General features: G+C 39.8%; 2 protein-coding genes across 3 annotated transcripts in view; one reads left to right on the forward strand and one right to left on the reverse strand.

The window, feature by feature from the left end:
- MAN2B2 (mannosidase alpha class 2B member 2) overlaps window positions 1–11,194 on the reverse strand; it is a 46,190-nt gene extending 34,996 nt beyond the window's left edge. For both annotated transcript variants that reach the window (XM_080373414.1, XM_080373415.1), the window contains exons 1-4: window positions 11,025–11,194; window positions 7,276–7,422; window positions 3,563–3,668; window positions 991–1,163 (exon numbers count right to left, since the gene is read on the reverse strand). In XM_080373414.1, coding sequence (XP_080229540.1) covers window positions 991–1,163; window positions 3,563–3,668; window positions 7,276–7,422; window positions 11,025–11,150 — 552 coding nt within the window. In that variant the 5' untranslated portion in view covers window positions 11,151–11,194. The remainder of the gene's footprint in view (window positions 1–990; window positions 1,164–3,562; window positions 3,669–7,275; window positions 7,423–11,024) is intronic.
- Window positions 11,195–11,289: 95 nt separating this feature from the next.
- The window catches only part of PPP2R2C (protein phosphatase 2 regulatory subunit Bgamma), a 209,737-nt gene continuing 198,981 nt past the window's right edge, over window positions 11,290–22,045 (forward strand). Inside the window, 2 exon segments of the mRNA XM_080373473.1 lie at window positions 11,290–13,696; window positions 14,766–14,846. Coding sequence (XP_080229599.1) covers window positions 13,660–13,696; window positions 14,766–14,846 — 118 coding nt within the window. The 5' untranslated portion in view covers window positions 11,290–13,659.

Raw genomic sequence — 22,045 nt, forward strand, 5'->3', positions numbered from 1 at the left:
ATCCAGATGTATGTCTTGCTTATCACACGTGTTACATCTTGTTTCAGTGGAAGCTGAACACCTATAAAGCTAGGAAAGATCCAGATGTAGCCTGGATTGCAATGTAGTCAGTGGGAATCAATGTTTAATTCACTGGAACAGAATTTTTACAGTTTTGGAAGCCTCGAGACTGTCAGGTGCCAGAAAAAAAAAATCAGATCAGAAAGATTGTCAAAAGCTCATGAAAGATTTTAGCAGAAAGCAAGCATCACAATTCACTGCAAACATAAGGTGGTAGGTCCAGGCTTCACCAACTTCAACAGGAATCCTGTTGTCTTTTTCAGAGATGCTTGAGTTTCACCCAAGATACATAAAAACTGCATAATGCCCAGCACATACTAGTGAAAGACCCTTATTTTCACATAATCTAGTGTGTAAAACTGATGACAGATCAGGATCCAACATTGTGATACAAAAAGACAGACGCTTACTGTGTGTGCGACACTGTGTGACAGAAGACAGAACATAAAGCAAAAAAACTGAATTCAGCAAAAACATGATTAGCTGCCACTTTAAGTGACCTAGTATTATCAATTTTATAGGCACAAATAAATGTTCCAAGCATGACAACCACCATGCCCAAACATATACACTACATTTCACAACAGTCTATATAAACCCCAACATACTAAGATTTTGTCAGGGGAAGCTGAAATGCATTCTGGATGCCTCCAGTTCAAACTCTCCTAATTCAATGCCCACTTAGCCTTGCCCAACTGCTCACATTTTGTGTCTTCTTCAGGCTACACTATATTTTATCCTTGACCAGAAGTCATGAAGACATTACTTGACCATGTTACACAATATATTTCACCATTACCACATGCAAGCAGCATGTCACTTTTAGAGAAGAAATATGTAGATTTTCTTGCACAGATCAGAGAAATGCTTATCTTAATGTCATGGTTTAGATTACTGTAAGTAGAGGCTGGCAATGGGATTCATTTTTACCTTGTTTTTCTGCATGTCAGCCTTCAGATCATAATCAATCCGAGAAATAAGATGAGCATTAAAACCAGCCAGAGCAAAAACAGTTGATGTTGTAGCTGAAGCTCCAAAAGGATCAACATGCCAAGAAAACTGAGGCCTGATCCCAAAAGTTTCATACAAAAATCCATGGCCTTCTGCAAAGCAAAATTTCTTCACATTAGGAATGCTTTTGTAAGGTCATTTTATAAATTTAATAGGCATATAGTATTACAGATAAGCACTTAAAGGATAGATCTTTGTCTCTGTTTTCCATAGTATTTAAAGTTTCAGGAATTTAATGATTCACAGCAGAAAGTTTCACACTGACAATATTTATTTTGCTATGCCAAATATAACTTACTAACATCATAAAAGATGAATAACAAAAAGGAATTATGAACAGAGACAAGCCTGAGAAAAAGAACTTAGATACAGATTAGGTTAAGGCTAATAACCAGGTTGAAGTCTGCATGAAAACAAGCTGGAGTTGAGTTTGTTTATGTTTGCTCAAATCATACCACCCATTCTCAGAAAATTTCAGTCTCATATCAAGGACAAAGGGACAGGGAAGACAACCAGTAAACAAAACTAACATGGTCCTCAATGGTAAAAAAACAAAAAACCCAAAGGTTAATAGCAATCTTGACAAAAAACGTTATGTACAACCAATGTTATTAATTTTGTATTGAAATGAGTTTCAGAACAAGAAACTCCCAAACTAGAAAGACCAGACAATATAGAATGAACTCAGACAAACAATTTAAAAAACCCTAAACCAATCAAGTAAGCAGTAGATTTTATTCAGTACTCCAGTACATCACACCAGGATCCTCATAATCAGAATAAATAAATAATTAATGAAATAATTCCAGACCTTAATTTCATAGTTTTGGAATTGTGCTCAGAACTATTTGAAAATACAGCCGTATCTTCCCCATTTTGGACTAACTCTATTCCAAGTTTTAATATCATGTTTGAAGAACTGAGGTTGCAAGGCATTCTCATTTCACTTCATCTTTCCTGTGGTTAATGTCTTCTTTAGTGAAAATATTCATAAGATGTTTAACTCTTCTGACTAAAGCAGATTTTAGGCATAGTTTGCTAGGCTCTTCTAAAACACAGCTGGCTGGACAGGCAGGAGAAGACACAAAATGTAGACCGCAAATGTCTGCATTGGCTTTCTCTTCTGAAGATGAACTCCACACACAATGCAAGGATACATTTGTTTGTTTGTTTGTAACTCAAATGGAGAAGAGTGCTTTCAGGAAAAATAAATGGGAATTTTACAATATATTACTATTTTTGTTCCTGCTGAATAAATTACCAAACTTCAATTTTCTTTTTTCTAAAAAATTATGGTTATACACAGAATGAGATATTAAATGAGGAATAATATTTTTCACAGCTATCTGCAATGAAATAGAAAACTGCATTTGCATTTAACAAAAGGACTCTTCAGTCAGTATTGGTATTTTCCTTGGAGAAGTCCTAGGTTTGGTGTACTAAGCCCATACTACGTTTAAACACAGGAGTCAAATGAGAAAAAAATATACTCATCCTCTCTCTTCCTCTTGGCCAGAGCATGACATGGTGACTCACTGAGATGCAAAAGCAGCTGCTATCCCTGCACTCCTGATAAACACTGACAAGCAAGGAAGAAGGCTAGCAGTGCCGCACAGTCAGATTCAGCAAATGATAAAAGTGTTTTCTGACCCTTCACTCTCCCATGTAGAAAGCTGCCCAGAGTGTAGCCCTGAAACGGGCAGGGTTTACACCAGCCATGACAGACAGCTGGGGCTAATACATCCCCTGCCACCCCACAAAAGCATGCTACTCCCTCATGACTTATTGTAGGCATCAATAGCACAGTGGTGGCATGATTTATCTGGTTTCCTTTTTCATTAACCAGATTGAGATAAACCTAGATACTAAAAGACTCTTTAAACCATCAGATGGAGAGGTGTAACATACAAATCGCTGGAAGCAGAAGCTAGAAGACTAAAATGGGAAATAGTGCATCTCTTGGGAAATATGCCCCCGTTTCTAAGAGGCTGATGATCATCATTACAAATGGGGGTTTCTTCATCAAACAGGTCTTTCAATTAAGTTCAATTGACCTCAGTGACATTTTATGGCCCATGTTCTGCAGAAGAATTTGCTTACACAATACAACCTCCCCACACTCTAAATTGCTACCAGGTATTTTCTTCCAGAGTATTTCATACCCTCAATTTCCCTGTAACTATCTTCTCGGGAGGTTAAGCTCTCAAACACACACCCCAAGAAAGGCCTCTGCTCCAAAAGAGTTTATGACTGACATCAATTAAACTGCAAGCCAGCTTTCAGTAACCCTTCTGCTTAATGAAGAACTGTTCTGTTCCTTTTTTTTAAAGCAAAGATTTTTATACAGATAAACCAATCTGCAAAGAGATGCTTTAATCAGTTTTTAAAGAGTAAGAAAATAATAGCAATCTTGGGGTGGAGAAATGAAAAGCAAACAAACCCCTCAAGGTAATAACAAGGAAAAATAAAAGTTAAATGCAAATATGCATACCCGTCAACTGTAAAATTTGATCATCAAGTAGTGTCACGGCTTCATCATGCATCACTTGCCCTCCAATGACAAATTCCAGTTGTCCCTCCTGAAGCAACTTATGGACCTATGATATCGCAATTAAGACACAGAACATAAACATCATTTCAGCCTTATCCAAAAAGGCTGCAAATTCATTTCAGATCACAGCACATTACCTAGACACAACACTTGTCAAGAAGGCATTCAGGACAAAAGTGGGATAAAAGGCTGTCTGTACTAAGTGCTACCGAAAGGAGATGGAGGGGAAGAAAAAAGCATACTAACACACTGCACAGTGCATTGGTTTACCCAGCTTACACTGAAACCAGGCAGCAGGCACAAAGGATGCACTGCTAGGCAGACTCTGACCTTCTGGTGTTTCTCAGTAGGGCTGTTACCACGCCTTTATACTACCTAAACACTAACTTGTCCCCATACACTGCACTGGCAGCAGCCTAGGATCCTGCCTCAAGGCAACTAAAGCTGGAGGATTATAACAGAAGATACAAGATACTAGTACTTCTCCAAAAGTCTTCCTCCTGCTGCATCTGTCTTGGCCTAGGGAAGGCACTGGGTGGCTGGATGAGAGAGCAATATGCAACTCCATGCAAGCAGCGATGGAACCCCATGCAAGTAGCCATGGCCAGGCTCCCTGGGTTTCCTTCAGTCTACCACCCCGTTAACAGCTTGGAAACAGAGTTCTGTGGGATCCAGGAGGGAGACAGAGTGTGCCATCACACCGTGGCCACAAACATATCACTTCTACTCTGCATGCATTTACTTTGCCTTCAGAGCACAGACAGGTTGCTCAGCCTGTAAGAGACAGAATACTTTATTAAGAAATATTTATTCCACATGTAGCATGTTTGCTTGGTTGATAAACCCACTGCTATACTTCATTTCTGGTCTCTTTTTCCTAGTTTAAAAACTGTCAGTATATTAAGACCTGTTCAACTGTTCAAGATTTTTCTGTTTGTTTGTTTGTTTTTTTTAATTTCAATCACTAGAAACAAGAAGTATGCTGACAAGTAAAATTTTCAGCAAATGTGCATGATGAAGCAGGGGGCAGTGTTTGGAGGGACAATGTAATAGTCTGTGTCCCTTTCTAGAAGTGTTAGGGAGTCTTCTGTTTTTATTATAGTTGCTTCACTAGCTGGCACTTCAAAGATACCTCAAACTTCCAACAATGAAAGTTTAAATAAATACATATTTTAATATCCACCTTTTCTTTTTTTTATATATATATATATATATATATATATATACACGCCATGTAGGATGCCAATTCCAGAGCTATTATGTTTATTACCCCAGGAACCTGCAGTGTCTGCTCAGATACGATGCCAGATTGTCAATTTTGATTAGAATCATTTCTCTCATTCACAATGTTGTGAAAACGCTTCAGGGCTCAGCATTCCTAAATTAGTTCCAGCCGACTGTGGTGACTGATTAGCATGCTGGGAGACCAGATAACTGATATCTGGTGTCAGCACAGAACTGGTCCTGACCTACATGAAAAGCATCTGTGGCTATTATTCCCCATTTGGATGGATGTTCAAATGATAACTCTGATCCAAACTTTGGGCCATGGAGATGTTTTTTTAATGCAAGTTTCACGTAACCACTGGAAGTCTGAAAACACAAGAAAAATAATCCAAGTAATTTAAATAATATCCAATCCTAGAAAAAAAAGAAAACAGTATCTGCAATGACAAGCACTTTTGCTAACCAGAACAGGGCAAAAGGAAGGAGAAACAGAGGAAACAGATGCAGCAGTACTTAGAAGCAGCAGGCTGCTATCGTAGAAGAACATATCTGTGGTCCTTGGGACAATTACTACTATCCTTACATGAACTCACCCCTACAAACCAGATAGAAGTGGCCACACATCTTTTTTTCCCCTAGTTAAAACACCCAGACATCAAGCCAGGGTAAGGTGATAGGAATGGTTCACACAAGAAATGCACTGAGAACTAGGAGGTTCATATCTGGCTGAGTACTGCTGCAATACATTTCACTCTCATCTGAATTGTAAAATCAGCTTCAGTACTCAGGCTGCACTTTTTACTAGTTTTTAATTCTATTGCCCTAATCCAAAGCAGACATTCCAAAAGAAACTAAATCCTGTATTCCAAGTAAAAAAAAAAAAAAAAAAAAAGGGGAAAATTAAAACCAGAGAGCTCGTACTACAGAAAATCATTCATGCTAGAGTTCAAGTGAAAAAAAGCAGGACAGTAATGAGAGTGACCTAATTTCAAGGCCCAACTTGCTAACATTAAAATGTGTCACTTAACAGCAAGCATCATAGCTCTTAAATATTACTATAGATTCAATGTTTCACATACAGGTTTAAGAGGAATGTGGTTTTAATAATTTTAGTTTTCAGAGATGCAACTATAAAGTAACTAGAAAACTGACTAAAAACACCTGAAAGCAACAATTATCAGTAATTAGGCTAGGAAATTAAAGGCTGAATTGTAAGTAGTAGTTTTGCACTACTGAGGTCAAATGTGATACACATTTACTCTTCTGGATTCCACATAACAGCAAGAATAGATACCAGAAACATAGACCTTTACTTTATACTTGGGTTATAACAGCATAACATATTTGAAATAAGACCAACTTACCTTAGAAAGTTAGAGTACTCTTCTGTCCCTGCACAAAGTAGTTCCTATGCTATTTTCTTTAATTCCCCAATCCCAGACTTACAGTACAGTTCTCTAATTAAAAACAGCCAAGAAAATTGTCCTGCACAGGCAAGTATGGGCAAAGTACCCACACAAAAACACTGAACTGCCCATACACGGCAAAATCTCTCATACACAGATCAGCTGCACACAGACTGTAAGCTGTTATTTAAATACTGAACATTACAGAAAATTCAGAATTTAGTGAAGGACTAGGTTAAAAAAAACATACAAGAGGTGTCTTTTTTTCACATGTTGCTCTTAACATCTAGTACTTTAAACAAACCGGAATGTAAAGTACAGCAAGTAGTATGCTACTGTTGGGTGGACCCTGGTAACAGAACAGATCATGGAGTTCTGTGTGAGTATTATGGGAAGCCACACTTGTATACCCTCTAGTTTTAAGGTCCAAAACTTAAACATCTTGCAGTGCAATGTAACCCATGACCAGCTGCTAGGCTGCCAGCCCAGTCGTTGATTTCAGGATGTTTACTTCATGCCAGAGAAGCAGTGACAAATACAACTTCATGTCTTTACCAGGAAAAATACACTGCTGTTGAATCTTTAGTCACCTCTTTGCTGCATTATCCTTGTTTACAAAGAGCAGGTTTTTGAGCAGTACTTTACTGGAAAGAAAAAAAGTTCCTCTTGCGAGCAGTGTTAGGCTTCAGATGTTTAACAGATATTGGTGCAGCCTCTTTCAGAATCACCCACATGTTATACTAGCATGCCCCCAAATAACAAAGTGACCAATGAAATGAGAACTGTGAAGTGTAAAGAGTGTTCAGTGCAAAGGTTACTACCTCCTACCGCTCTAATCTATAGCTGGGGTTTTAACCTCTTGTAACTGCCTTCAGAATTAAAAGTCCTTCACCAGATTCAGAAACAGCTTACACAAGATCTGGGTAAAAAGCAAATGGTGAAATCCTTTGCCCCTCCTTGTCCCCTGAAAAGAGCGTGCACGCTTTGTTAACAGAAAGCATGGCTCTAGTGCAACTTTACCTGCTGCTTGTGCATATCCGTGGCTACCGAATCCCACCAGAGTCGAAAGAATTCCTGCTCCACAGCAATAAATTTGCGCTGCCTTCCTTTTGTTAGCTCTTCTACAACAGATGTGTAGACATTTGCTGCATAAGCATGCATACTTTCCTGAAAAAAGAGAGGAAAAAAAAGTAGAAAACAAACTATTTTGCCACTGTTAAATGGGCTGTTCTGAACACTCACTGGGCTTGAAAAGGGATAGATCAAAAATGTCATATTTGTACACTCAGAACAACAAAGTTCTATCTCGTTACGTACAGCCTGTGGGCCATTCTGCTTCAAAATACATCCTCTGACTGGGGACCTGACTAGATCAAGGCGTGGCTTCCCCCAAGATCAGCCGGCAACAATACACACTTTCTTTTTGATGTACTGCGAACAGCTTACCCTGTCTTCATCCTTCCCTTACATCAACAGTGCCATGAATATAAGACTTAGCACCAACACAGTTAAAAAACCCACATGCACACTTTATTCTTCCATTTCTGCTCTTCTTTTGATGACCTAAACTACCAGAATTGTTTCTTCAGAGCAAGTACGACTGTGCTATGGGTGTGCATTGCCAGTGTAATGCAGTGATACATATACTGTAAATTATACTATTACTGCCTTAGAAGCTTCAGTCATGAGAAATAACTCCATCTGGCTTGATGTTTTAGGATAGAGTAAAACCTAACTGGCAAAGGACTCTTTGAATGAGCTGACATAGAATCACCCAGTGTGAGAATTTATGCATCTACGCTGTCTATGTTGTTCCTAATGCGACATGTATTCCAGAATAGGGCCCATGGATTTTTATTGGAATGCAAACATGATAGCTGTAGCAGTCAAATAACCTATCACACTGTTATATCCTATGATATGGTATCAAATTAACAACGTTAATTTTGAAGTTGTGCACATGAAGATATTTTATGTACACTTATCCCTGCCAGAACTTCTGCTGTCCAGATCCAGTCTTCTAGCCTTTACTTCATTTCAAAGTGATACAGAATGCCTAAAGACAACAGCAGAGGTCCTAGGATTTCCAGTACTGTCTGTGTTTTTTTGTAACAAAGTTATCTGCCTGTTATAGCAATTATTATTATATATATATTTATAACACATGTAATTTTTAACACTAAGCATAACACTTTTCTACTTAAACTACTGGTACTTGCTTAAGAACACACACCACAATACGCACACATACATCTTGAAGTAATTGACACATAAATCTCTCACCCACATAAAAACTGATGGGTATGATATGTAAATATGAATCCATATTATTAATTTAAGCAAGTTCCCTATATGAAAATCACATTTTGAAATAAGAAGGGGATTATGTGATCCAAATCAGAATGAACTTTTTCTAACCCTTTGCTTTCTACAACTGAAATACTGCTATCTTTGTAAAAATGCTAAAGTGTGATTAGAAAAGGGAAAACGTCCAAGTGTAGGAGTAATGGCTCAAAATACTGTAGTGCTTATGCAAATAATTACTTGTTAAGTGATTTCTCAATCAGTTCTTAAGTTTCTTTTTAAATCAAGATTATTATTAGATGTTTAATACAATATGAATTTTTAACTAAGGGAATGGCTTTTAAGTTTTATTAATACTCAACAGTGACACACAAATGACCGCTAAGGAGTTTTCATTTTTGACTGGCAATTGGCTACAAACAATACATCCTAAAATCCAAGTACATGTACAATGATTACAGCATCAGGTTCAACTTTAGTTCTTAATAGCGGAGTACATTAGATTTTAAGAGCTGAACAAGGACTTTTCAAATTTAATACAATATTAAAATATTCTGTGTAGTAACTCATTGAAAATAATTTGTTGAGGTATTTTGGACATTAAGGCAAGACACTCTATATTCTGACTCAAACTATGCTGGAGCTAAGCAGTAAGATATTACCCAATCCTATAAATTTTATAAACCCCAGTCATCTGGGTGGGAATTGAAAATAATTGTTCTCATAAACCAGGACACTTGCAAGCAACAGTAATAACTTTCTTTCCAATTCATATCCTCTATCAGTTAATGAGATAATGAGTAATGAAACAATAAGCAGTAAGCCAGTATAAATAAACCAGGCAAGATTTTACTTATTTAAATATAGATTTTAAACTTCTAGCATGATGTAAAAATTGTTTTGTATTGCATTCTAGACAATGGTGAGGTGTCTTTCACAGTTACGGCAAGATATGTCAGTGAGATGCCACATCTCACATAAGTTATGGTACCACTATTATCAAATTGCAACAGATAGCTTGCTTTGAAAGGAAAAAAATAAAAGTTTTATTGTACATCCAATGCTGGAATTCTCCATCAATACTGCAATTTCTGGCACGCAATGAAGATTGCTGTTCTGATATCATAAATAAAACGCATATTTTTCACATTATACATAGAGAAATGAAACACTAAATATAGCATGTTGTCAGTCACGAGTGAAACCTATTAACTAAGCAAACCAAAAATGTAAAATTGGTTGGGATCCCATTAGTATTCCAGAGAGCTACCTCCAGGTTTCACTTTACTACAGAGCATTTGAAATGATCCACAGGTAACCTCTGTGGTTTTTGACTACAGGAATTGCTAATGCTTGTGATTTAATAGCAGAGGAACCGAGGCTTCAAGCAATTGCATCTTCTTAAAAAAAAAAAAAAAAAAAAAAAAGGGAGAGAGAGAAATAAATTATGTGTTTCATTTCTCTCAGAGGAGATTTTCTACCACTAACTGACTGGAACAAAAATTCTTTTCATGTTCCCTTATGCAATTTAAGTAGGAGTTTGGAGTATTAAGAGAAATTCACTAATCTTTCCTAAAAAGGGAGGACAAAACACATGCACAGCACAAATGCCTCGGTGAACCATTAGCTCTTTTTTATTAGTTAAACATCTGATGCAACTTCACTCTAGCAAGTGAAGCACCCATAGCTCTTTCACAGGAATGCAAGAAATTAATACTAATGAAGATGAATTCAGCATTTTGACTAACAAATATAAAAGGTATTAATGCCCCACCTGATTTATTTTACTCTGCATCTCATGTATTTAGTAAAAATTACTTTGTTACTCCACTTCTGTGGCACTAGAAGGAGACTCCAACCCCACCCCAACTATGGAGGCCCTGGTATCCTGCTCTCATCTCGAAGAAAAAACAGGAAGTTTTCCTGGAGTTTTGGTTTAGTAACAAGAGAAACAGAAAGACCGTGAAAACCTGCCACATAATCCAAGCACACCATGAAAGAGATTGAAGATTTTCCTCTGAAAAAAAAAAAAGAAAAAAAAAAATCCATCAGGAGCATCCTGCAGAACACAAGTGCATGCAAACCCAAAATTCATGGGCACAGCTCCTAAGCTAACCCTGCTTGCTCCAAACGAGCGTCAGGATTCCGAAACACCCGGTGATGGAGCACATTCCCGGACAGACTCAGGGCAGGAGATGCACCTTACAAGGATTTATACGATCCTTTGCAAGCGGGTGGGTGTTAGGACAGGAGCAGGTAGACACCCTACTACCAGCGGTCCACGGCTCCGGGTAGTTTTGCAAGCTCGTAGGCGCCCAGGGAGCTGAGCTGCGGCCGGGCAGCGGGAGAGGCTCAGCCCCCAGCCGACATGCCCACCCGTGCCCCGGCAGCCCACCGGGCCGTCCCGGGGAGAAGCCGGCCGCGCCGTATGCACCCCGGACAGCCTGGCTCCGAAGGGGCCCCACCTGCACCGTGTAAACCCAGCCGACGTCCATGTGGCTGTGGGCGACCACGAAGGCCCGCAGCTCGGCCCGGCCGCGGGCTGGCGGGAGGAGGCTGGGGAGCAGCAGCAGGAGCAGCGGGGTACGCATGGCGGCTCCCCACCGCGCTTCCGCGTCCCGCCCGGCACCGCCTCCCGGCGTCAGGCTCGCCTCTCGAGAGCAGCTGCTTTGTAAAAAAAAAAAAAAAAAAAAAAAAAGCGCCATAGCAGTTTTCTTTTACGTGAAAGGATTTTGAGGCACGAGGGCGTGACTTCGTGTTAGCCCCGGGCTGCTCTGCGGCTATTTGAGGTCCCTGCGGCCGGGTGCAAGAGCTAGTTAAAGCCGCAGCCCCTGGGTAGTCCTGGTGGCTTTCGTTGGTAAGCCTGGGGCTGGTTTTCTTACAAAACTAGACTGATCAGAGAGATATTGAGTACTACACCTTGGACAGCTATAAATATTTTTTTTTTTTGAGGAAATTCTTTTGAGTGGAATGCTAGTTCTTTATTTCAGGGTATAATAGTTCATGATGGATTGTTGTCTGTGTCTTTGAAGTGGTAGCACGATTAATTCTTATTTATGTGGTTGACCTTCTGGTTCCATTTAAATGGGTTTTATCACTTGTTTTACTGCTGCTAGCAAGAGGTGGACCCTGTGCTGAGAACTGAAAATGCATACTCTTCTGTCTGCATAAAGTCCTAGTGAAAAGGAAAAAAAAATCCAACCTTAATTAAAAATTGTTGTAGGGTAATGTATCCTCAGAAGTTTTGTCTGCAGTTGCACCAATTTCTGCCCTATATATCATTGTGATGTTGAAAGCCAAACCAGATTAAACTATTTTTTAAAACTTTCTCTTTAAAATACACACAGACTGCACACAAACTTTAAAATTACTACCTTGCTGAAGTTCTAGCTTGTGTAAATTACATGCTTTTAACAACCTTGCAATCCTGAAATGGCAAAACGTATAATGCTAATTTCTTAGCTCTTTTCTGACAATGCAAATGTCAAGGACATCAGATGCAGATGGTACCTGCTCCTACTTTCAAGTTTGTTGATTTAGCATTGCTAGTTTACAAGCCTAGTTAAACCAGCTATCTCTCTGAAGGAAACAATCACAAATAGCTTAAGGGTGTCCATCTACAGTCTTACATTGGTAAAAGGCGGATGCATACTGGACTAGCTGGCACTTGGGTGCAAATTAACCCATCTCAATATTTAAGATACCTGTAGAAACAGATCACACACACTAAATGCAATTTGCATCCGTCTCCTCATTTTAGAAAGAAAAAAAAAGCGTGATGCATTACATGCCAAACTCGATGAATTTTTTAACATATAAAGCTTGTAAATACTTGAAGTCCAGAATGAAAAATGCTATGTAAGTCGGTAATATTGAGTTGAGCAGCATAACATTGCTACCTTTTATAAAAATTAAATCTAATCTGAATGGATTCCCCCACAACAGGGCCCTTGTTCACTAATTAATATGGTAGACTGAAGTTTTCTCCAAAAAGCAGAGGCAAACACTGGAATGCTAAGGTTAATTTTATTTATGATAATACCTTGTCATGAAGAGCAATCAAGGTCTGTAGGTAATTTGTAGGGGGAATTACTATCACTGTAAGCAGCTGGGTGAAGCTTTACTTTAATACAGCTCTATGATATTCTTTTTTTCCTCAAATCATCAGCTTAAACCTTTTCGGTTCCAAGAAAGCTAATGCACATCCAGCGAACATATGGCTTGGAGATATATATACACACACTGTCTAAATGAACTGGTGTTCTTTTACCTCAGAAGGCATTACGGTCTTTGTAATTTAGGTGAAGTTCCCAGGAAACTGCAAGTGTTGGTGTTCTGCTTTTTTTATAAAAGTAGCAGAGAATGTTTGCAGAATATTACTCCCATTTTAAACCTATTGCCTTCTGAAAGTGTAATTGTCCTCCTTATTCTTTCACAAAGGCCACAGTGTGACACTGTCGTGGACGCAGTGGAGAATATAAATATTTGAACAGAATATTTTTATCAGGAAAAATTGAATCAAACTGCCCACGGTTCACACACCTAAAGGCATCAGAGGGTTTTCTGTAAAAAGAGATGAATCAATCAAGTAGAATTTATGCTGAAATAACGCTTCCCCACCATTTATATATTGTTTCACAAACAGCAAAAAGCTAGGTGGAGGAGCCAGTGTAAATGTGCCATGACAGCTGCCTACATTGGTATTTTATCCTCTTGTTGGCTCCTAATCTCTTAGTATAGCTTGATTATAGTCTTCCTGTATTATTTCTTAAGCTTTTCTCATTTGCCCATACAAAGTGTGTTTGCTCTGACACGAGCTGTGCTATACGTGGGTCTCTGACACTGTTCACCTCAAAAAGACAGAAGATGTAGGCGGGATGCTGCCAGCTATAAGCTAAGCAGTCACAATTCTGTTAAATTAACTATCAAGAAAGCCAGCTGGTGAACAGAACAATTAATGTACCTTTGTATTTCCCTGATGTCGTATTTTTGGGGTGGATGTCTGTAAGAATAAAGGCATTGATTAATGTAAATTTGTTCTAGCTGTTTCAGTGTTTTAAAATTTGCCATTCCTCTCAACGTTTTCCAGTGGAGGCAAAGATGCCTGCAGAGGACACCTCAACTTACTCAATAACAGGTTTGCTTTCCTACTTACCTGTCATGGACACTGTAGAGACAGTTTGTGGATCCATGGACCAGATGAAACCCACTTTTCAGCCTTGCAGTGATTTCAGCAAATATAAACCTGACAATTTACATCGTATTTGCAGCCTTTATCCCTACGACAGCCTATACAGCCTAGGGATGGTAGGAGAACTGAGGTGACTGTTGTGAGGAAAACGCAGCTGCCAGTGCTTGGTGTGGCAAGCCAGGGGAGGCTGTAGGGACACCAGCGTGGGTGACACTGGAGATGCCTTGGTGTGAGGCGTTCTCCAGGGGCTGCGTGCTGCAGCTGGGGATATGGCCCCAGTGTGCCAGGCAAAGAGGCTGTGGGGTGACGGGGGCAGGCGGTGGGGAGCTCATGACTGAAGCTGGCCCAACAACGGGCAGCATCCTCTACTGCGGGCCGCGGCGGGAGGCCGGGGGGAAGGCCAGGCTGTGGCGTCGCGTTCCACCGCCGCCGAGGCTGGGGTTCGCCTCAGACAGCGCGGCCACCCGGCCCCGCGGCGCCCCGCTGGGGGCGGCCCGGCCAGCACCCCCCGAGCCCCGCCGCCGTGCCGGGGCCGCCGCGCCGCCTCACACCTGTTGGGGCCGCGGCAGGGCCGCCGGTGCCGGGCGCGGCGGGTCCTGGCGAGGCTGCGCCGCCTCCGCCGGGAGCTCCGGGCGGAGCCTTCCCTCCTTCCCGTCCTCCCTCCCCCGGCTCCCTGAGCGCCCCGAGGCAGCGCTGCGCCGCCTGCTCCGCTGGGAGAAGGAGGAGGCGCCCCGAGCTACCGGCGCTGGGAGCAAAGCAAATAGCAGTTCAGAGCACTGGGCGCCTTTCGGAGGGCAACACCCATGTCCCATAAGCAGGGTATCTGGAAACGCTCTCGTTTTCCCGGCGCTCCCTGGTCCCTGCTCATCTCTCCGTTCCCTCCTCTGCCCCTTCCATCTCTCCTCCGGCTCTGCCTTTCTCCTCCGCCACCCTCCTTCCCTTCTGCCTCCCTTAGCCCTCTCCTCCCCGTCGGCCCTGGGTGCCCGGGCTGACTGTGCCTTTCCTCTCCGCGCAGCTGGCGGCCCCCCAGGCGAGAGCGCGGTGGACTGGTGCCTCTACCAGCTCAATGGAGCAGCCGAGTTTGAGGTCTCTGAAGGTGAGTACAGGGGTGCTGAGGTGGGGCGCGTCTCCTCGACCACTGCCCCGTCCGGCAGAGTGTGGAGGAACGTGGCTCACTGGTGGGAGAGGCAGTGACACGACGCAGCAGCCACCTGGGACCTGAGGTAGCAAAGACGGGGTGTGGGCCCAAGGCATGAGGGCAGGTGGGCTGGCAGGGAGAGACCACTGACAGTCTGCATGTGCTGGGCCTCGTGTAAGCGTCTTGGCTGGTTTGGTTTTGTTTTATGGGGAGGATTTAGGTTTTCCAGCTAGTGGCCTAAGTGACGTAAGTTATCTTGGCCTTGGTGTCAGTGGCTACTGGTGTGAGGGAGGCTGTGTGGTACCTGCTGGGAAGTTTTATGGCCCTTCCCCACCCCCCCACCCCCAACTTTGGAAAGAGAGGTAGCCTGGAAAGTTTTATTTTTTAACATTCTGTGATCAGAAAAGGAACAGCCTTTGGGTGCCAGGGCAAGAAAGTCTTCCCTCCACCTCTGAACCGTGTAAGATTTTGAACACAAAGAGTTTTTAAACTTGGGTGCCAGCCTGTATTTTCCAGTATGCCAGATGCATGGTGTGCAGTCTCTGTGAGTGTACTTCTGTGCCTGAGTTCAGTGAGCTAAGTGGAGCTGGGACCTCATCTCGATATTCTGGTTTGTTGGTGTTAGGTGCTTCTGAGGCAAGCACCTTTACTATTTGTAAGGGCTTAAAATGTATCACAAGTTCAGCTGGAGTGACAAACTTCGCAGTGCTAAGGAAACTGCCACGCTCTAACAGATCGGCTTCAGGTTAAACATTAGGGAAGGCCTTTCAGCAGTGAAGCCGTAGGGTAGGTAGACAACGAACTCTCACTCACTTGAGGTATTTAAGGCTTGTTTCACAAACATAGGTTGAAGTAATAAAGCTACAGATCTTGCCTTGGGGCAGGTAGACAGACTACTTGTTTGGGTTTTCTTTTAACTTTATTATCTGTGATTCTGTGGGGTGTTATGCTTTGTGTTGTGTTTTGTGTTTTACTGTTTGTAGAAGTGATTTAAACCCCGGTGTACTAATAATAAGCTATGGCTTGATCAAGGGTTTGGGCTAAGTTTATCCCCTCCACACAATTATTCCACCGTGGTTTATATTTCAAGGTATGCTTAACCGTGTGTGTAATTACACAACACACACTTGCATACTGAAGCATTTCTCAAAATGTGTTGTGATTTTGTGCCTACATGATTATTTTTTTTTTTTGGGGTGAAGCTACAATACCAAACCAGATGTGATGACGATAGGTGGGGGTGGAAATTACATCCGTGTGAGGGAGTGTAATGAGTGAGTGACAGCATTTCTTAGGCATCATAGAATGTTGAAAACAAGCTTTAGGTTGGCACTTGTGTTCATTTATAGAATATACTTTTTAACCTTATTTGTTGGGGTAAACACTCAGCAGGTTTAGCACTGCTTTGAGACTACGATGTTTTCTTCTCAGCAGGTGTTTTATTCCTTTGATTTGGATGATATTGGGACATCTTTTGTCACATGACATAATTTTTTAAGTTAGTTAGCTAATCCAGGCTTCAGTTCTTTTTGAACTGGCAATTTATGGATGCTCAGTTTTACTCCATGACTTAAACGGGTGTCTTAGGTGTTTTCTTCACTCAGCATGAGAATATGTGAAATTCAGAGACTAGGAACAGGCTGAAGTAGTGTAATTTGGTTACATGAGCTATAGAATCAAATTAATCTGCAGGTAGTAAACCCTGTTTATGTTGATAGGATTATATATAAATATGACATGTATTTTCCAGAATATGTGTTGTCTTTTAACAAACACAGCAATACAATTAGCATGCTTTGCAGAAGTGGAAAGCAAGAAAGGACTACTGTGGCAGGTGGTTTACCTCTTTTGCATGCCAGTGTTGTGGATAAAGTCTAAACCTTTTCCTTTGTGGAAGTTTGCTTCCAAAATAACTTAAATTCACAGAGCCAAACAGAATCCTTAGCTTAAAATGAATTGTTCCTATGACTTCAATGCAGAGTTTTTTTTTTTCTATGCTTATCCCGGTTCTTTTTACTTTTCAAAAAGGCTAAATCTGTTGTGATTGCAGCTGCATTAGTTAGGATCACCTAAACAATGGACAGAAGGACTAACTAATCTATATTCAATATTATTGTGTTTTTACATACGTATATATTCATATAGACAAACATTTACATATTAATAATCTTGTTTAATGAGTCCTCTGGGCACTCTTTTGTTGCTTTTGCTATTGAATGCATGCAATGGCCCTGTGGTGCTCTGTCAGTTAGACTTCAAAATTGTGTTCTGCAACATTTCTGTCTTACGAGTAGGAAAGAAAATTATTCTTTTTTCCAAAAATAGATGTGTTAGATGAAAAACATTCATTTACATAACAGAAAAGCAAAATTGCATATTTGAAATGCAAGGAAAAATAGAGCATAGTAAGTAAAACCTCACAATCAAAGCCTAATCATATTTGATTTAGTCTTGCTGCCTTGAAACAAAACCCTATTTCAAATATTGCTACTTCTATAATTAACGTCTAAGTGCAAAATATATTTTATTCATGCTAAAGATCTCAAAGCACTTTGCTCACATTAAGTGCAGCCTCACGAAAGCTGTATGAAGAACAGTATTAGGGTATCCATTTACAGGCTGGCAAAGTGAAATACAAAAGTTAAGGAAGTGATTTTTATAGAAGCAGAATGTCAGCTATTAAGTAAGTATTTTGGACTTCTGAAAAGTCAAATCTGCAGTTTTCCCAGGCTATCTAGTGGACTGTTAACAGGCAGGACTACTTATTCCAGACACTCTGCTTTAAGTTCCAAATCACATTAACTTCTTCCAAACTTTGTGTAAGTTAAAGCATGTTTGAAATATTTTATGCTGTGAATTCTAAGCTGGCATTAAGTTCTAGGTAGCATTACAGTCCGTAATGATTATATGGATAATGAAAAGATTGAGTATAAAAATCACATTTTTAGTTTTCACTCTTAAAGTTAGCTCATAAGAGACCTGAAATTGGTTTACAGTGTAAATTTTCTTTTAATCTCTTTTGTAACTTTTATGTTCTTGCATGGCTGAAAGCCCTGTTAACATTAGTGCCTTGTGAATTGTAATGTGAACTTTCCTGTTACTTGCCATATGCTGCTCTAGCATTCTCTTTTACTTCTGAGTAATTTGAAGAGAAATTTGTTGAGAAGATAAGATGGATAATATACTCTTTGGTTGTACCATTTGAAGGAACTAGAAGACCTGTGCACTAATGAATATGAATTTATTCACTGTACTTACAATAGCTTTTTGTTTACTGTAGTTTTCAAAGACAGTAAGTCTGCATTTGGTTTAATACTGTCTTTTCCACTTTTTACAAATTGTGTGGAAAGCAACATGATTGCGCAAGCGTACAACTGAAGTAACATCTTTGTGAGTCTTTGCCTTTATTAGTAAGGCCTCATTAAATAGGAAATCTCCCATCTGTAGATGCTTTCACGTCTCAGTCCTTTTTTGGCCGAACCAAACAATTGTTTTTTCCTTGGTCTCATAAGAAGGTGTGGTAGCAGCTCTTTCTTGAAATGCCACGATTTGCCAACATTTCTTTTGAAGTATAATCACCATGAACAGATGTCTTTCCATGAGTTGGATGGGTTTGCTTTACATTTCTGGGCTCTCAGTTGTCCCATTTGGACATTTAGTGAACTGTGCCTTTTCTGCACCCCACAATTCTTGGTTTCTTCAAAGGAAACCAAGATGCTTGGAAGGGACTGGTATACCCCTTGTCTCACCCCAGTGTACATTTAGGACACTACCAGCTTGCATACAGCACTGCAAGGTGCATCACAGGACTTGCGTGCTCCCTGATATACCCTCTGATTTAGTATATTTGGATGATACTATTATTCCAGTCCTACTTCATACATCTCTGTTTATACATTCAGCAACTCCTTACATTTCATTCCTCCTTATTTTACAGTCACATATGCTGATGTTTGGTTGGTTAACTATCACTGATGTGTGGAAGCTGCTGCAGTGCAGGGAAAGGGCTCCTGTCTGGAAAGTGTTGCCATTGTACTTTGCTTCTGTTATGATGTTGTATGTGGCTAAGACCAGACCTGATAAATGACTCTTTACGAGAAAACATGGGTATTTGATTATACTTCTATTTGTTGCTACACAGTCTGATGTTGTCTCAATATGAAAATTTCAGCATGATAGACAAAGTTGAAGGATTAAGGTATATTGAAGTTATATTTATTCATATGATAGCTTTACTTCTAGTGATACTTATCAACAATAATAGTCCATTTTGTGATATTTTTATCTATTGTTTATGGAGCCTTTGTTTATACATGGCATGGGTTTTGTAAGAATTTGTCATTCACATATTTCTGTGGACTACTATAAAAAAAGACTTCTTGAATGTCAATAAAATACTGGAAAGTATATGTACTTGTTATGAAAAGAAAAAGGTGAGTGGGTTATTTACATTTCTCATTTGTTGTTTCCTGATTTTGTGTTTTGATTAAATCATCTCAATGTACTTAAATTAATTAATTCCATAAAAATCAAACCAATTTAATTACAATGATTTATGAAATCCTTACATAATGTTTCTATTGGAACTTAATATGGGTGATAGAGTATGTTTCCTCCTAAGAGTCATTAGGTGTCATTTGACCATAAAATAAATACTTTGTTAACACTTTGTTAATTATTTTCTTTCATAAATATCTGACTGAAGATGTTGGCTCCTTTTCTGTAGTCTGAAAAGTGGTGTTGCTGTTTGGATGAGGCTTGAAAAACAGACTGAGCTTTTTTTAACCAGGTTTTCAGATTTTACTGCCCGTTTCAAGGACTTCACTTGCCCACTTTAACATACTGTACTTTTTTAGCTAATTATCTGGCTCTTTGATGCCGGAAGTTGCAGCCTTCAACATCTCAGTTTCCAGGATGTGGTCTTAAGCTGATTGCCTTTTTACTCTCTAACCTTCCACAGATCTGTTTTCTTTCCTCCCAGTCTGACCCTTTTTAATATCTTTATTTACATACTTAGTCAGGTTTTCTAGTTTCTGTTAGTTTCCTCAGCTTTGGTTTTTCTTTCCCATTGTCCTCTGTAACACTTCTCTCTGCTAAGGGGGTTGTAGGGAGTCTCAGTCAATTGACTGTTGCAGAGTCTGACAAAGGGGTCTCTTCTCTGTGTCATTGGAAGTCTGCTGTTTGCAGCAGGTGCCTGCATAGCAAACCTTAGCTCTTTTCCCTCTGTCTCTCACTATTTCCAAGTCTACAAGGCATACTATTTTATAGATCCTTTTGGTTCCATCCACATAATTTCTGTCAATTTTGGTTTTATCCATGCCTGAATAATTGGAATTTCTTTGGGTGTTTCAGTTGGCCACATCCTTTAAGATGCACTCAGTATACATATCATGAAAGATGAAATCACACCATTCTGTGCCTGATTATGCAGGTATTAGCAAGTCAAAAATCATGCTTTCAAGTTTTCTAGCCCAGAATTTAACAGGGACATCTTTTATGCTCCCTCTTTCTCATTAAATGTGCAATAATTTATGTTGTGATTTTATTATTCATAATAACACTGATGAAGTAAACTGTGATTTCATTTGGGCCACAAATTTGCCATGTAGACTAATTTTTGCATTAAAGATAAACTCTATCATTCAGCTTGAATAGTGATGGACAGGAGTGTATAATCACCTGTGGTTCCAGCTGAGATGCAGAAAAATCACCAGATCTTCACAAAGCCTCCTTTTCCATTATAGGTCAAGTTGGAAAGCCAGGGTTCCTTTGTGGAGCTGAGTTTTATATAGGCGTAGAGAGTACCCATTTTATGATCTTTTAAATTCCAGTTCATAAATGTGTGCAGAAATTGCCTAAGTTGCCTTGGAGAATGTCTGAATAGCTGATGTGCAGAGAAGTTTTTCCTACTGTGCAGGTTTTTTTCTGCATAAACATGTCAAAGCTGAAAGAAATTCCAAGAAGATAAGATTCTTCTGTCTCAAGAATTACAATATGGAAGCTTAACGTCTGCAAATATGAATCCAGAAGTCATATTGCAGGTTATACAGGTGGGAAAGTGACCTGGTTTTAATGTTCTCATTTATCAGTTCTTTTCTGTAAACTGCTTTAAGTCTCTGCACTTTTTACTGAATAATTCAGAGATTTAAAGCAGAAGTCAATAGCTTTTATTTTGCATGTTTGTACAATGAAAAAAAATTCCAAAGTGATACCAAATTATTAGGGGTTTCAACTACTTTTCTCTCTTAGTTTGCTATTCAGATATAAACTCCTTATTCAAAATAATGGTCAGTAGCTTGCATCTTTCTAAGTCTCTGTGTGGTCGCCTAATGGTATGTAACAAAACTCCAAAACAGTGAAAGGTGTTATTTACTAGCCAAATTCTGCATCTTGCCATTTAAGTTGAATTGTCATTGTTTGGTGATCCAGAAGAGGGAGCTACCTCATAAATTTCTAGCAGTTGTGAACTTGACAAAGTCTCCTTTAAAACCCCTAATGGACTTTTTTTTTTTTTTTTTTTTTTTCCTTGAAGGCTGAGAGTAGAGATTTCATGTGATGCCTTTTTATTCACTCAGTTCATAGTTTTCTGATTTCTAAGGACATCCTTAGAGACTTAGTTCTTTAATTTGATTCAGTTTTCAGTATCAGTTCAGTGTTTGTCTTTAGACATTGCGTTTGTATAATGCCCTGAAACCTTTGGTTGATATAATGATTGAAGTCCCTTTTCTTTAATATGCTGAGTCTTTTAAAACGTAAATGTTTCTGACTAGTGTGCCATGAATGTTTACAGACGTTTTCTGTAGCGTGCAGGAAAATTGTTGTGGCTGGCCTTCCTCAGTACAGCTCCACGAGAGATGGAGGTGGCTTCTCAGCCATTGTACTATATTTTTTCTGTGTAAGGGGTGTTCTTCTGTCCCAGTAAGCAGATACAGGTAGTATTATGAAAATAACAACATATAAAATAGCAAAACTAATGTGCACACAATGATGCACTCACTCTCTCTCGAACTGTAGTGCAATTTATAGTGAGTTAATATACCATTTATTATGCTGTATAAAAGTAAAGGACCATGAAGTACCAGGAGAAGGCATTATAACATATACTTACTAAAACTCGTACTGATGGTCAGGAAGGAGACCAGACTTCTCCGGGCATG

The sequence above is a fragment of the Falco punctatus genome (assembly GCF_963210335.1).
Source record: "Falco punctatus genome assembly, chromosome: 1".
NCBI lineage: Eukaryota > Metazoa > Chordata > Aves > Falconiformes > Falconidae > Falco > Falco punctatus.